Source organism: Esox lucius, chromosome 10 (genome assembly GCF_011004845.1).
Source record: "Esox lucius isolate fEsoLuc1 chromosome 10, fEsoLuc1.pri, whole genome shotgun sequence".
Classification (NCBI taxonomy): domain Eukaryota; kingdom Metazoa; phylum Chordata; class Actinopteri; order Esociformes; family Esocidae; genus Esox; species Esox lucius.
The window spans coordinates 16772302-16786694 of NC_047578.1; the positions used below are offsets into that span (position 1 = coordinate 16772302).

At 46.5% G+C, this 14393-nt stretch overlaps 1 protein-coding gene across 3 annotated transcripts in view; it reads left to right on the forward strand.

Moving 5' to 3' along the window:
* The window catches only part of gatad2b (GATA zinc finger domain containing 2B), a 37110-nt gene that overhangs the window by 15605 nt on the left and 7112 nt on the right, over positions 1 to 14393 (forward strand). For all 3 annotated transcript variants that reach the window (XR_004576270.1, XM_010873748.5, XM_010873749.4), the window contains exons 2-8: positions 8379 to 8765; positions 9339 to 9468; positions 9624 to 9755; positions 10581 to 10709; positions 11512 to 11679; positions 12078 to 12453; positions 12950 to 13152. Coding sequence is in view for 2 of the 3 variants with exons in the window: in XM_010873748.5 (XP_010872050.1) it covers positions 8380 to 8765; positions 9339 to 9468; positions 9624 to 9755; positions 10581 to 10709; positions 11512 to 11679; positions 12078 to 12453; positions 12950 to 13152 (1524 nt within the window). In the remaining variant the exon portion in view is untranslated. The remainder of the gene's footprint in view (positions 1 to 8378; positions 8766 to 9338; positions 9469 to 9623; positions 9756 to 10580; positions 10710 to 11511; positions 11680 to 12077; positions 12454 to 12949; positions 13153 to 14393) is intronic.

Below are 14393 nucleotides of genomic sequence, written 5' to 3' on the forward strand. Positions count from 1 at the left end.
GTCATTGTAATGGCTTGTGGCACACACAGGCGCTTGGTTTGCACTCAGACGCGAGAGCAATTTGCACCTTGTCCAAATTAGCAGTTGTAGAATTCACACCAGCTACTTAACAGAGAACTCTATGTAGATCAGTTTTGCTCACATGTGAGAAATACCCTGTTCTTGATCTCGTAGAGTTTTGTTAGCAATTTATTTTCTCCCATTTCTGAGCTGGCTTCTAGCAAGTAATGATTCAATAATCAGTGGACATCGAAACACAGCACGAGGTGAGTTAGCGATTGGAAGTGGGGGCGCCAAGTGGTCACAAGGTCTACAGTTGCTGCAGTGTGCCTCAGCCTTAAACAAGGGTAGGGTGCCAGTATTATTAAAGTTTTCATGACAAGGCTACATGGGAATAACTCTTTAAAGGCATGTTTTTGCATGTGATCAAATCCCATATTGTCGGCATTATACACATCAATGTGTTTTCACAGAAATAAGACGGTTCTGAACAAAAGGTTTGTAATACATTTGCAAATATGTTATAATCTTACCAAATATTTGTGTTCTTTTTTTCTGCTGACAAAATTTGGTAATCCTGTAGTTTTCCAACCTTTTCCCATTCCATAGAACTGCTGCTAGAGATTCATTCCAATACCAATCAGAGTATGGATTTCTATCAACTACTTTACGGTTTTATTTCATGAACTCATTAATCAGTGTCGGTTTTTGAGTCAAGCACGGAAACCAATACAAAGTTAGATAATGACTAACATGCAATGGGCATTGAGTTCTTTTAGACCAGCTGTGTAGACACCAAGCCTTGGCCTCAAATAAACCCATAGGAAATCTCTGCGACGTATATTGAAGTGCTGGAACACCATTTCTCTAGCATTTTAGGAGCTGCTCACCTTTTGGTAAGCTTATGTTTCCCAATAAATAAAGCAGTCACCTTCACTTTAAGCACCACAGAAGACAAACAAATGGATGCATTATCTGCGATGCTATTCAACCAACGAGATACTATAGTCGAAAATGAGAACTCTCCGCAATCCCAGCGTCTCTCGCCCATATGGTGTTTTGTCACCTGCGATAGGTCTGCCGCCGTGGAGTAACGAGGCACAAGAATGGCTGCAGCATGAGATCATCAAGTCGGTGTCTGCTGCTGAAGTCATATTTCTGTTTTATTTGCCCTTGGGGATGTCGCACTCCCGCCTGGTGTGTTGTCGCCTGTGAAAGCGAGCTAACCGTGTCCCTGCCTTGCTCTGCCGAGTCTCTCCGGACAGCTCTCCCGATCACAAAGAATTGGCCTATTTGTTGTGGCGACCTTTAACCCTTTGAGCAAGGCAGTTAAAATGCTTTAAATCTAGACTTTTTCTCCCATTGTGCTGAAATGCTGGTCTACAGCTGATTTGCAAATCCTCAATATCCCTCAGGAGTTGGGAGTGTACCGCCATGCTAATGAAAACAGGCCCTCATCGGATCCCTTTATCCTAGTCCCAAACGGTATATGGAATTCCTAGTAACTCAATCTGAGGATACGTGTGGGATGCTCCGGAGTCCCAGCCCATTTAAACTCACCCGTCACATGTGGGGAGCTATTTTCAGCACCTGTAAAAAAAAATATGATCTGATAATATCAGGTGTCATTATTCCAATATCGATATTATTGTATTGTTGCTACGTATCTTTCCGTGTGCATGTTGGAACTCTACCACTCCCTGTGTCTTTTTCTTTATTGTGAACAACAGTAGACAATATTTGGGGTACAACCTATGACTGCCCAATCATGCATTTGAGCTGGGAATGTGAAACTGGAGATTGGTCAGCCATCAGTGGCCATGGACGCAGAGCTCAAAGTAAATATGTCCGCCCTATTGCCTCATTGGAGATAGATTGTACCTTTTCACTTTACTCAACATAATTCAAACAAAAAGCCACCCATTCTTTAACCTTGTTAACTTATTCTTCTGATAAAATTCCACGAAACGCTGTAATGCAAAGTTTATATTTTGCCTCTAATTATGACAGCTAGTTAATCATTCCCACTTCAATTTCAGGAAACGCATGTAGTCTGGGGCGACATCCCTCCAAAACCAAACAACGCCAACGAGAATAATAACGCTGCCGTGTTCAGGAAACTTTCTTTGGAAATGTACAATCCAACCAGCTCACATCCCCGGACTTTAACAGTCCTGGCTCGGTCTGGCCCCGTGACCCAGTGACGAGAGAAGGCTTTCTAACCCCTTCCCAACAAACTACCTGAAGCCTTGTGACACCATACGTGCATGTCTCCCTGTAAGGCAGTCCCAGTAACTGAGATGATGAGCTGGAAGATAATGGCAGGAAGTGCGGGATTGTTTGGGACTTCAGCCCCGGAGCACTGTCCGCATTGGATTGACGGCGGCCATTTTGCGCGCCGAGCGAGCATCTGATGTGGCGGCTAGGAACAGGATTAATCGAGCCAATTGAGCTGGTGGGTGATCAGACGAGCTGGATGGGTAGGGAGATTTTTTTTGGGGGGGCGGGTGGGGAGTTTGGCCGGGATCTCGTGATGGAGATGAGTGGGCGGGCTGATGATGGTGAACATTCCCTCCTGCTCCTCTGCGATAAGCGCCAACCCCCAGCACGAGCCCACCCCTCGCCCCCAGCCATCGTGGAAAACATTTTATAAGAAAGACGAGGACGCTCGTAGGTCTGGCATGAAGAGGAGTCAGAAAGGGGTCTATGTCTGCTCTTTCGGAACGAGGCTCTCTCTTGCTCCCCCCAGCCCCGGGTGAAAGATGTGGTGCCACCGGCGTTACTGGGTTGTGGAAGGTGGGGTGAGGGAGTTGCGTCAGCCAAATGAATTGTCATGATGCAGATGATGCGTGAAATGAGCTGCGGATTCCACCGCGTGGTTGCAAATGGCCTTATTACCGTTGTACTGCGCCGTCTGGCATTCGGCCTGTTTTGTAAACTCTCCGAACCTGTTGTGTCTAGCAGTGTCGGGGGATGACTGTGTGTGCGAGGGATGGGGGGGGTGCGTAAGCATTGGCATTAGCGCATCTGGAGGTGCTTGATTTCTGGGGTGCGTAAAAAAAGAATGTAAGAAGGAAAAAAGAAGGCGGACATTTTGGTGTGTGTGTGTGTGTGTGATCTGATCGACAGGCAGCAGTGGCGTGTGCATAAAGAAAATGGTGTGTGTCGGTGGGGGATGGGCTTTGTGGGGAATTAAGGGTTGGCATTATGACAGGGTAGTGTGTCAGGAGAGCGTTGTCTTTTTTTTTTCTTTTTTTTTCTTTTTTACAAACTCTCCACAACCCCCCCCCCCCCAACCTCACTTTACCCCCCACCCCCCCACCCCCCACCCCGACACACGTTTGGATAAGGGTGGTGTTAATAAAAATACATCCCTCAGCTGTCAGTGCCTTTTGAGAGGCCCCCAGAAAGTAAGCGTGTGTTTATTTTTATGGAGGGGGTGGGGAAAAAAATACATACTTTTGGGGAATGGGGGAGGGGTGCCTGAGGAGGGAGGGGTCGCTTATGCACACTTCTTTGTGGCGTGGCACAGCTCTCGCAGAATTCCGGAATGAGGAAAAGGAAAGGGGAGCGTGGATGACGGGGTTGTGGGGGGGGGTTGGGGGTTTACAAAAGGGTGCCTTATGTTGGCATCTACTCACCCTCTGTCCTCTGACTGTGGTTGGGTTCTGACTGTTGCTTATTTTAGCGATTTTACATTCAGCGTGTGCGTGCGTGCGTGCGTTCCTGTGTCTGCCTGCACGCATTGCTGTGGAATCCCTATATCCATTTGGGGTGAGGGACTCTGCCAGTATAGGCAAGGTGGAAAGAGATGGGCATTTCGAGGGTATAGCGATTTGGGGTAAGGGGGCAAGTTGTTGTTCCCGTCTGTCCTCTCCCGCTCTCACAGTCTCTCCATTTTTCCGTTTCCCTAAGCCGCGCTGCTGCTTCGACTGGCAGCGTGCCCGAAGCCATGAGTCCGTGGCGGAGTGCGCGTGTGCAGGTTTCCGTAGGAGGGGGGTGCAGGTGGGGGTGGCAGAGGTGGGCGTTGGGCCCGGGGTGGGGGTTTTGAGCAGGGAGAATCACGGCGGATCGGGGTTGCGAAGAAACAGTCTGGTGTGTGTAGCAGCTGACGGAAACAGCCCCTGTATTATGTAAAGGCGGACCAGGAAGGGTGGGGTGGGGGGGAGCTGGGGGGTGCCTAGATGCTCCTCTGATTGGCTCGCCCGGTGCCATTGTTGGCGATGCACGATCTTGTGCTTTTTTTTCCCTTTTCTGTCTCTCATAAGAGGTGGGTGGCTTGGCATCGAGGTTGCAAGGGTGTTATGGGAAAAACGGAACAAAATGCGACTTTGACGCATCCAAAATTGAACAAGGCAAACGGTACATTCCCAGAGTCCCCATTACTAAGCGTGGGATATTATGTTATCGTGAACTAGTCCTCCATCTTTTTTTCTAAGACACTACTTGAGATCTGTGGATGATAATATTGAGATGTAACAGAATGACAGACTGAATGGATTTAATGGTGCCAGCCAGAAGAATAAGATAAAGCTGGAGATGAGGGGGAACGATAGAATGACACCACAAGGAATAATCCGCTAATGGGGAAGTGATTAAGTGATAAAGGGGGCAATTAAATCTCTATTTGAATTCCAATTGAGTAGACTCTTGCTACATGACATTGCTGTAGTTGTCTGATTCAGGGCCTTTGGGATTCTTTAGATGAAGTTTGCTGTACAATGGCTTTGGTAAACTACACCACTGTTGCTGATTGCATCCTTCTGTTCGAAGAATGGGTTGGTCTAATATGGCCTTGTGATGGGGCCAAATAAACATTCTGAGGAAATATTATAAATCCTCAACAGTGAATATCTTGCATTCTGATAACTTGTAGTGTTTACACCCCCCCCCCCCCCAAACAAAAAAAAATCACTAATATAATTTGCCAATGTTTTGGTCTCCCAGCAAGGAATAGCAGGTACCATTGTGGTTACAGATGTGAGCCAGCACTCAGAGGGATATTTGGAAACTCTGGCGTAAAAAATATGATTTGTCTCTGGCTTAAAACTGAATATGCTGAATATGAGAAGCCATTGAGATCAACCGGCTCCTGATGAACTCGACCTCCACGTTTCCCTTCACTTGGTAAGAAGGACCGGCTGGTCTGACAGTCGTTTCAGATCACTTTATAACCGTGTTTGATGTCTGACTAAATATGGTTTGATTTGTTGAACACACATTCGTAATCGCCGTTTGCAGATGAAATAATCCTATGATTTAAATTAAAGGTTTCATCTTGATAAAGGTATTGTATTGTGTCCCCCTTTGAAATCAGGGGTGTTTGACTTCTATTTGTCTGTAAGGTCTTTACATTCTACATTTTGTAAAACACAACCAGGACTGATATGTTCGTGCTAAAGCACAAGGCGATAAACTGAATACTCTGTATGATAGTAGTCCCTTGGTGAGCGCTGAGAACCTGGGATTCAGTTGGCGTTCTCTCCCCATTGACCATGTCATGCCTTCTAAAGAAGGCGAGAAAGTCAACCGTGAGGGCACTCTCTAGTGACTTGTGTTCCACTGAGTTCCTGTTAGCCATCAAAATGCCATGCCTCCACCTCTGTTAGGTCAGTTACGAATCAGAACCCATCAGTCAGCCTGGCAGAACACAGAGCAGTTCCAGTCAATCGGCCTCTCTCCCTGTCACTCAAGCGAATAAGGCCGGAAAGTCAGCGCTAACTCTGTACCGCAACAATAGGCCTCGTTTAAACAGGCTGCCCAGCGCTCATATTATTTTCCTGACTGTCTTTCGATTAATACTTCCCCTGCGCTATTGTTCAGAGCTGATCTGGTTCGTGGATTAAAGTATCAGCCGGAATGGTACCACAGTGGGAACAGAACATGGAGGCATGTTCTATAGGGGTTGCGTCGTCCGTCAGAACCCCTGAGTCATCAGGTGATGCGTGTGGCTGCGGACAAGGCATCATCCGCGGTGCTACTGCTGGTGTTTCACTGTTGGTGCAGTGCGCTCACATGCATCACGGAAGGCCTCATCTGTCATCTGTTAAGTGAGAATGAGCTTGGCTCTGGCTGCGCATTGTCTGAATTTGAATCGAGAGAGCTTCTTAATTGGGATGGTTTTTCAGAAGATAATGTCTGATTCGGCTATGGGAATCCGTAAAGATATGCTGCCGGGGAAAAGCTGTCTTTTGTAGAGACGCCTTAAATGTTTTGAATTTCAATTTCTAACAAACAGAGCCCTGCATTTGCCAATGTTTATGTACTTGGCATGTTTCCCCTTTTTTATTATATTATACTAATGCCATTGCTCAGAGCTATACAGTTTCCTTGAAATAAAGGTCAAAGTGTGGTCAGTCGATTACTACTTCACTTATTGAAAACGATGGCAATGACCCTTTATCTTGAATGTTTGGAGTTCGAGAACGCATTTGGTTTGAGTTCATGTTGTATTTTCTCTACATTATTTGTTTCTGCCTCGCTTATTAGAAGTTCATTTCAGGACTCCCTGCTTACTGTCTTTTTACCTACTATCTATGCAGAGCCAGATCTCCAGGAACAGATGCAGACGTCAGAGCACCTGATAGCATTTCACTTAATCGCAGGCTTGCTGTCTACTCTGACTGGAATACAAATGTATTGGGCAGATAGGGGAAAGATCTCAATTACATACATTGGATGAGGCAGATGGAGGTCCCTCTCTGGTGACCTCTTTCAATGGGTTTTGGGAAGGAGATGAGGAGAGAGGGCACTGGGATTATACAATTGAGATGTTCCCAGGTGCGTGTACGGGCACGTGTGTGTGGTGCTGGTCTGTCCTCGAGCCATCCATAGCACAGACAAATATTACCAGCATGCACACGCAATCATTTAGTTTGCCTGTACGTGACACACAGTGAAACCAGACTGAAGTCTTTATTTTTACCAGGCAAATTAATTCACAACACAAGTTCTTATTTACAATGACGACCTGGCAATGTGTATGTATGCTTAAAGCTTTTCTCACGGACACTTGAACACTTATGTCTTAATGCCCTTATGCTTCCCACACAGAGAAAATATAACATCTAGTATGATTCCAACTGATATTGCCCACAGTGAAATGGTTCCTCCTTTATAGATATTGTATAGGACCTTCTTTTGCAATCTTGACCTTGGTTCGATGGTTAACTGTTCAAACAACGGCTAGTTTGACCAACATTTTGGAGAACGACCAAACTGATATTGTTGCCTTATTCACAATACGTGCAATTACTGTGTTAGTGTTTGAGGCTTTTTGCACTGTCATTTTCCTTCCAGCTTGCATTCCTGACAAAGCCTTTTGATTGGACCGAATGCTCAGTCAGCCTACTTATAGCAACCAGTCACATGACAGCCGTGTTTTGTGAGAGGTCACTGGTTGCCACCCAACCGAAGGCTTCCTCACGGGTGTTATCCACATAGTAACCAAGCACAATGGAATTCATCACGCATCCACCCAGAGACATTTCTTGACGTGGAATGTAAGCTACTTGAAAATGCCAAGTCAATGTTTAACACGCATTACTTTTGTGTTTTCCCACACGTATACGTTCTCATGGTGAATGGGAACTTGTTGTAATGTAATGGCATGACAAGACTAACCGTCATATGTTTGTTAACGTAATTGTCCCTTAGTCACAGAACATTGCACCCAGTGTCATAATAACATCTCTGTTCACTGAAGGTGTCTTTATTGTTTTACATTTAAGTTTTTGTAATTTCGCAGACACCTAAAGTGATTAGGGTTAAGTGCCTTGCCTGAGGACACCCTGATTATTTACCTTGTCGACTCTGGGATTTGAACGAGTGATATCTTTGTTATTGGCCCCGTTGACAATAGTTTCTGATATTTTGCAAATATCTCTCTTAAAAGATTTGTGTCTTGTTTGACAGGTATGTCATTTTAATTATTTTGTAGTTAATGAGATGGATTGTCAGAGTGTTACCCGATTGGCTAGCTGAGTCAGTGGACTGTCGGAGAACTCGCACACAGACACGCCCACCTGGAACAGGTTGCCGTCCACAATGTACCGATGTTATGTCTTACACGTGTATTGAGGACCCAGTGTAATTTTGGATAAGCAGGACAGTTGGGAAATGCGACGCGCGTCCCCCCGTCCCCCCCCCCTGGGGACGTCAATGTCCCGGTGCTTCCAACTTACCAGACACCCCCCCTAGAGCTCGGTGGTATCTGAGACCCAGATTACACACAGACACTTAAAGAGCGATAAAGCCCATATTTTTACCTCAAAATGCATAGCTTCAATATAAGACTGTTAGTTTTTGAGATGTGCTCACTCATCCACGGTCATGGGTATATTTGATCTGTGAAAGCCTCCCTCTCCCTGCTCCTGCAGGATGGAGCGGATGTCTGAGGAGGCGTTGCGGTTGAACCTGCTGAAGCGGGGCTTGGAAACGTCCGAGGAGCGAGAGGAGGCCCTGGCCAAGCGCCTCAAGATGGAGGGCCACGAGGCCATGGAGCGTCTCAAGATGCTGGCCCTGCTTAAACGCAAGGACCTGGCCGCGCTGGAAGGGGCGGCGGCAGCCGCCGTCGTGGCTGCTGGGTCCCTGGATGGCAGCAAAGGAGGGGCCCACCACCTCCAGGGCATGCTGCCAAGTGCCGCGGGGGCCTACGAGGAGAAGATGAACGGCAGCTTGGGGCGGCTCGGTGGCCACGGAGGCTCCAGTAAGAACGGCAAGGAGAACATGGCGGATGAGCCAGTCGATTTCAGTGCCAGGAAAGGGTAAGGACTGATATATATCACAATTCAAGGGACCGTTGATGGGTGGACATTTTGAAACGAAGACGTGACATTTTTATTGTATTTAGTTGGTGTGTAAAGAAACAAAATGTAAAGATGCAGTTGTCAAAACGAGCTTAATTAACTGTTTCATGGATTATAATTTTTTTAAGTGAGGTTTATGTGGAAAAGCTTGTAAACATTCTGTAGTAATATTAGTTTTTAACTCCCAGTTAGAACGGCAAACACCTTTGTCAAAAATGGAGTTGCTTCACTAAAAGCTTGTCTTGGCCAGATTGAGGCACCCTCCTAGTTGTGTACCTATTCGTCTGCTGCTTGACGACATTGTTGAGGCTTTTCAGTTTATTTATTAAAAAAAAAAAAAAACTTACATCCTTTAACACAATGTGGATAGCAACATTCTGTAAACAGTACATTCACTTTGTGTTGCCTTTAATCACATTCAGTGTACATGTTAAGTGTTCCAGTGTAGCTGTGCCTAGTTTTAAACACAGTGCGTCATTCCTCCCATTGGCCGCTATTCAATGCTGTTACCCTTCTCCCCCCCACCTCCAGCGATGTGGACTGTGAGCGACACACTCCATCCCCGGACGTGATCATTTTGTCGGACAACGAAGCGTCCAGTCCCCGTGGGACTCCCCAGCCTGAGGAGAGACTGCATCAGGCTAACCTGGAGCTGTTCAAGGTACACCATCATCACTCGGCGATTTGACGCCCGGAAGAGGTGTTCACTGCGTTGGAGTCCGACCCGCTCTCTTGAAGTCTCATTCCTCCCACTTTTGCTGTCAATCCTGTCAGCCTTTCACTGTCCTATTTTTAAACGTATGTTATATGTACTAGGGCAAGACTGGTGAGGAGCGGCAGCAGATGATCAAGGCTCTGAAGGAAGAGCTGCGTCTGGAGGAGGCCCGGCTGGTACTGCTCAAGAAGCTTCGGCAGAGCCAGATCCAGAAGGAGAATGTCGTGCAGAAGGTTTGTACCTGAACGGACACCAACACCAGTGGTCAATTTGTCGATTTGACTAAATTGTAGCGTCATCAAAAACCATCAACGGGAAGTCTGTGGTAGAATATCAGTAATTTCTCATAACTAAAACTAACGAAATTACTTACTTGGCCGGACCTCTAATGGTTCTCCTCAGGTATTACATTTCTTCAGCGTTGCAAATTCTGCAACATTTTTCTTACCTGGTTTGAAACAGTGACAGTAACATAACCAACAAATGGGAGTGGGTGTTTGAAATAGAATGTCCAAAGTCTTGCCACTGGGAACAAGCGTACCCATTCAAACCGCTTTGGCTAGCTTAAAAACTTCCAGAAATTCGAAGGGGAGTTATATTGAAAAGAGAGAAGGGGGGAAAAAAGACTCACGTGGCCAATGTGACAAGATTCATATTGATGTTCAAATACCTTTACATTGAACACTCACTGCTGAGAGAACAGCTGTGTTCCTCAAGGGCCTGTGTTTGAAGGAGTGAGATGGCGCTGACGGACTAAACATCTCAATGTCACAGAGCAGGAGTAAACATAGCAGTGTTCTGTGATTGGGTATCAGTGTCGTTATTGTGTGTGTCTGAGTTTGGAAGTGTGTCGGTCTGGCTGGGAGGGCGGAGTAATCTTCTTGCCTGACCTTGTGTGTCACAGTGGGGACCTTGTGTGTCACAGTCTCCTAGAGGGGACCAGCCTACTTATAGTCAACACTTCCTGTACATTGTTTTAGGAATGTATGTATATCCTGTATGTACAGTTCTCTATTGTATTGATTTCTATTCCAACTATTATGTGCTAACACACTCAGGTACCGGTTGTCCAGAATACCCCATCTTCGGTGCAGCAGTCCCCGATTCACAGTTCACAAGGCATGGGCAAGCTGCCGGTGCGCCCTGGCATGCACACCCCGGAGCCCCAGAACCTCCGCACTGCACAGGTCTGCGAGTAATCATTTGTAATCGGTCCTTTAATTGGCTGTTATAATGTTCAGCTACATTTTGCCACTCCTGGCTAAAAATCAATAAAAGTAATTTCGGGGAGCAGGGGGCGTGTTTTTATTTTATTTTTCATGGCAAGTCTCCTTTTAGGTAACACCAAGTCAGATGTGGAGTAAATTTCAAGTAGTTTATTTTCATTACTTCCATAGATTTTGTAGCTAGTGTTGGCTAACATTCATTTGCAATGGCTGTTTAATGAACCCTGTGTTAGTTTGTCTTGGCCCACAGACTTCTTTTAGGGATGAGAAACTATTGGAATCAAGTTGAAAAATCTCTTAATGCTCTTTTTTATGCAAATGTTTAGGCTAATCTAATTAACTGCTCTGTGGATGATTATTTTCTTTTCATAAAGCATATTGGTCATGGGTTGATCAGGTCAGCTTTTTGTGTAGTTATCACAGGGTTCACATTGACTGTCTTGAGGACATGACACTATCTGAACTGTTGTTATTTAAGAATATATCGCCCCCTAGTGACTACAAACAGTACAAAATGCACATTCATAGAACCAATACATTCCTGTTTTACTGTCTCTCTCTCTTTCAGTGGCACACAATATAGCAAATCCCTGGGAAGGACAACTGCAGAATGAATAATTATTAATCAAAATGTCAAGGTTGTCCCTCTCACAGTTATCCGTGTCATTAACTTTTTTCTCTCTCAACTTTTTTTCCTCCTTCATCCATGTTGGCCATCCCTCCTTTCCTCGTTCCTCCCCCCTTTTCTCTCCTCCCTCAACAGGGTCACACTGTCATCAGATCAGGGGCGAACGCATCCCTTCCCCCGATGATGTTGTCTCAGAGGGTCATTGCCCCCAACCCGTCCCAACTCCAGGGCCAGAGGATGCCATCAAAGCCTGGCATTGGCCGCTCCAGCTCCGGCAGCATGGGGAACATCAGCTACCAGCAGGTATGCTGGTGCTGCCCTCTGACCTTTGTTCCCTGTGTTATTTCAGTAAACCTTGGTGGCATTGTGGTTTTACCCTTTACACACCACTATGCCCACGCAATCCGGATTCCGTGTGACCAAATCCGGATTCCGTGTGACCAAATCCGGATTCCGTGTGACCAAATCCGGATTCCGTGTGACCAAATCCGGATTCCGTGTGACCAAATCTGGATTCCGTGTGACCAAATCCGGATTCCGTGTGACCAAATCCGGATTCCGTGTGACCAAATCCGGATTCCGTGTGACCAAATCCGGATTCCGTGTGACTAAAATCCAGATTCCGTGTGACTAAAATCCTTAACTCAACTCCTGGTCTCTACCCTGTTCCCCATTCCCCTTGTGTGTTGAACCAATCCCAGGCTTCCAGCCAGCAGGTGGCAGCGTCTCAGCGCTCAGGGTCCTCTGCCATTTACATGAACTTGGCCCACATGCAGGCGGCGGCGGCCGGCGGGGTGGCCGGCGTGGGAATGGGCAGCAGCGGGATGGGTGCCGTCAGCCCGTCCACCATGCCCAGCAGCACGGGCGGCTCAGGGGTCAGCTCCCTGGCGGACCAGGCCAGTAGCCAGGCGGCAGCCAAGCTGGCCCTACGCAAACAGCTTGAGAAGACCCTGCTGGAGATCCCGCCTCCCAAGCCGCCGGCGCCCCTCCTGCACTTCCTGCCGTCGGCGGCCAACAGCGAGTTCATCTACATGGTGGGCTTGGAGGAGGTGGTGCAGAGCGTCATCGATAGCCAGGGTGAGTCGAGGGACAGCCACGGCCTTAGATCTTCCCGAATAACCGCTCCTTATATCATCAAGATCAGTGATTCTGTACCTCATCTTCTTCAGTCTGATCCCTTCAAAATTGCTGTTTTAAGAACCACCATGAAAATATGCAGTCTGGGACTTTTTTAGGAAGGTGTAAGATGTTGTTTATGTGCTTACCAGTAGAATCAATATCATGTCTCAGTTAGCCATTCAATTCCAAGTTTGAAAGTGGTGGTTTTACACTGGGCACATGAATGACCGTACACAATTTCCCGGGGATATGTTTTTGATCAGTAGTCCCAGTTTTACAAATGGTGGCCAAACTTTGAATCTTTAAAAATCCTGGAATGCATTATTTCGACAATGCTCTTTTCCAGAATGATTCAGTGGGGAATTTATACTTTTTCATTGAACCAACCATTCTCAGCCATTGCATGCTTTATAGCTAGAGCTACACATTACCCCACAAACCTGTCTCTCCTCAGGTAAGCTGCGGGGGTCACTGTCGCGCATGGAGCCCTTCTTCTGCGCCCAATGCAGGACCGACTTCACCCCACACTGGAAGCAGGAGAAAGGCGGGCGCATCCTCTGCGAGCAGTGCATGACGTCCAATCAGAAGAAAGCCTTGAAGGCTGAGCACACCAATAGGCTGAAGAATGCGTTTGTCAAGGCCCTGCAACAGGAGCAGGTGAACACAACCACTTTAAACAGAGCTAGTAAAGCCAGAATAGGTCTGAGTGCTAGTCTAGGATTACATCATCAATATAATCTGAGTTTAAATGAACAAAAGTGATCCTTATGGGTCTGGATTCAAGTAGTCCAGTGACTGTTTCGAGCTTCTTTATACACCGATCAGCCATAACATTAGGACCACCGACAGGTGACGTGAATAACACCGATAATCTCGTTATCATGGTACCTGTCAGTGGGTGGGATATATTAGGCAGGAAGTGAACATTCTGTCCTCAAAGTTGATGTGTTAGAAGCAGGAAAAATGGGCAAGTGTAAGGATCTGAGCCAAACTGTGATGGTCTGCAGTGGTCAGTACCTATCAAAAGTGGTCCAAGGAAGGAAAACCGGTGAACTGGTGACTGTCATGGGCGGCCAAGGCTCATTGATGAATGTGGGGAGTGAAGGCTGGCCCGTGTGGTCCGATCCAACAGACGAGCTACTGTAGCTCAAATTGCTGAAAAAGTTAATGCTGGTACTGACAGAAAGGTGTCAAAACACAGTGCATCGCATGGTGCTTATGGGGCTGCGTAGCCGCTTGTGTGTTGCTTACCTGGACAACACATGGCACCAGGATGCACTATGGGAAGAAGGCAAGCCAACGGGATGCTTTGGGCAATGTTCTGCTGGGAAACCTTGGGTCTTGCCATTCATGTGGATGTTACTTTGACACGTACCACCTACCTAGGCATTGTTCATGGCAACAGTATTCCCTGATGGGATTGGCCTCTTTCAGCAGGAAAGAATGCGCCCTGCCACAAAGCTAAAATGGTTCAGGAATAGTTTGAGGGACACAACACCGAGTTCAAGGCCTCCAAATTCCCCAGTCATAATGTTATGGCTGATCAGTGTACCTTTCTCTGTGTGACTGTGTGTGTCTATGTGCTTGATTGTTTCTCCCACTGCATATAGTTTTAACCCTTAACCCCTCATACCCCAAATACATTTCTGATATGTTTGAAGAATAGAAACCGTGCAGGGCTGTTAGATCCATGAACTCAGGTTAGCTAGTAGAGCCCAGAGTCCAAACTAAACATGGCCAAGCTGTGTTTAGCAGTTACACTGCACACAACAAAAATAAACTACCAGAAGATCTTAGACGTGCCCCAAATGTATACATTTTTAAATCCAGGTTAAAAACACTTCACTTTTCACGTGCTTATGACTGAGCACTTAAACTCACTTAAAATTAATCACACT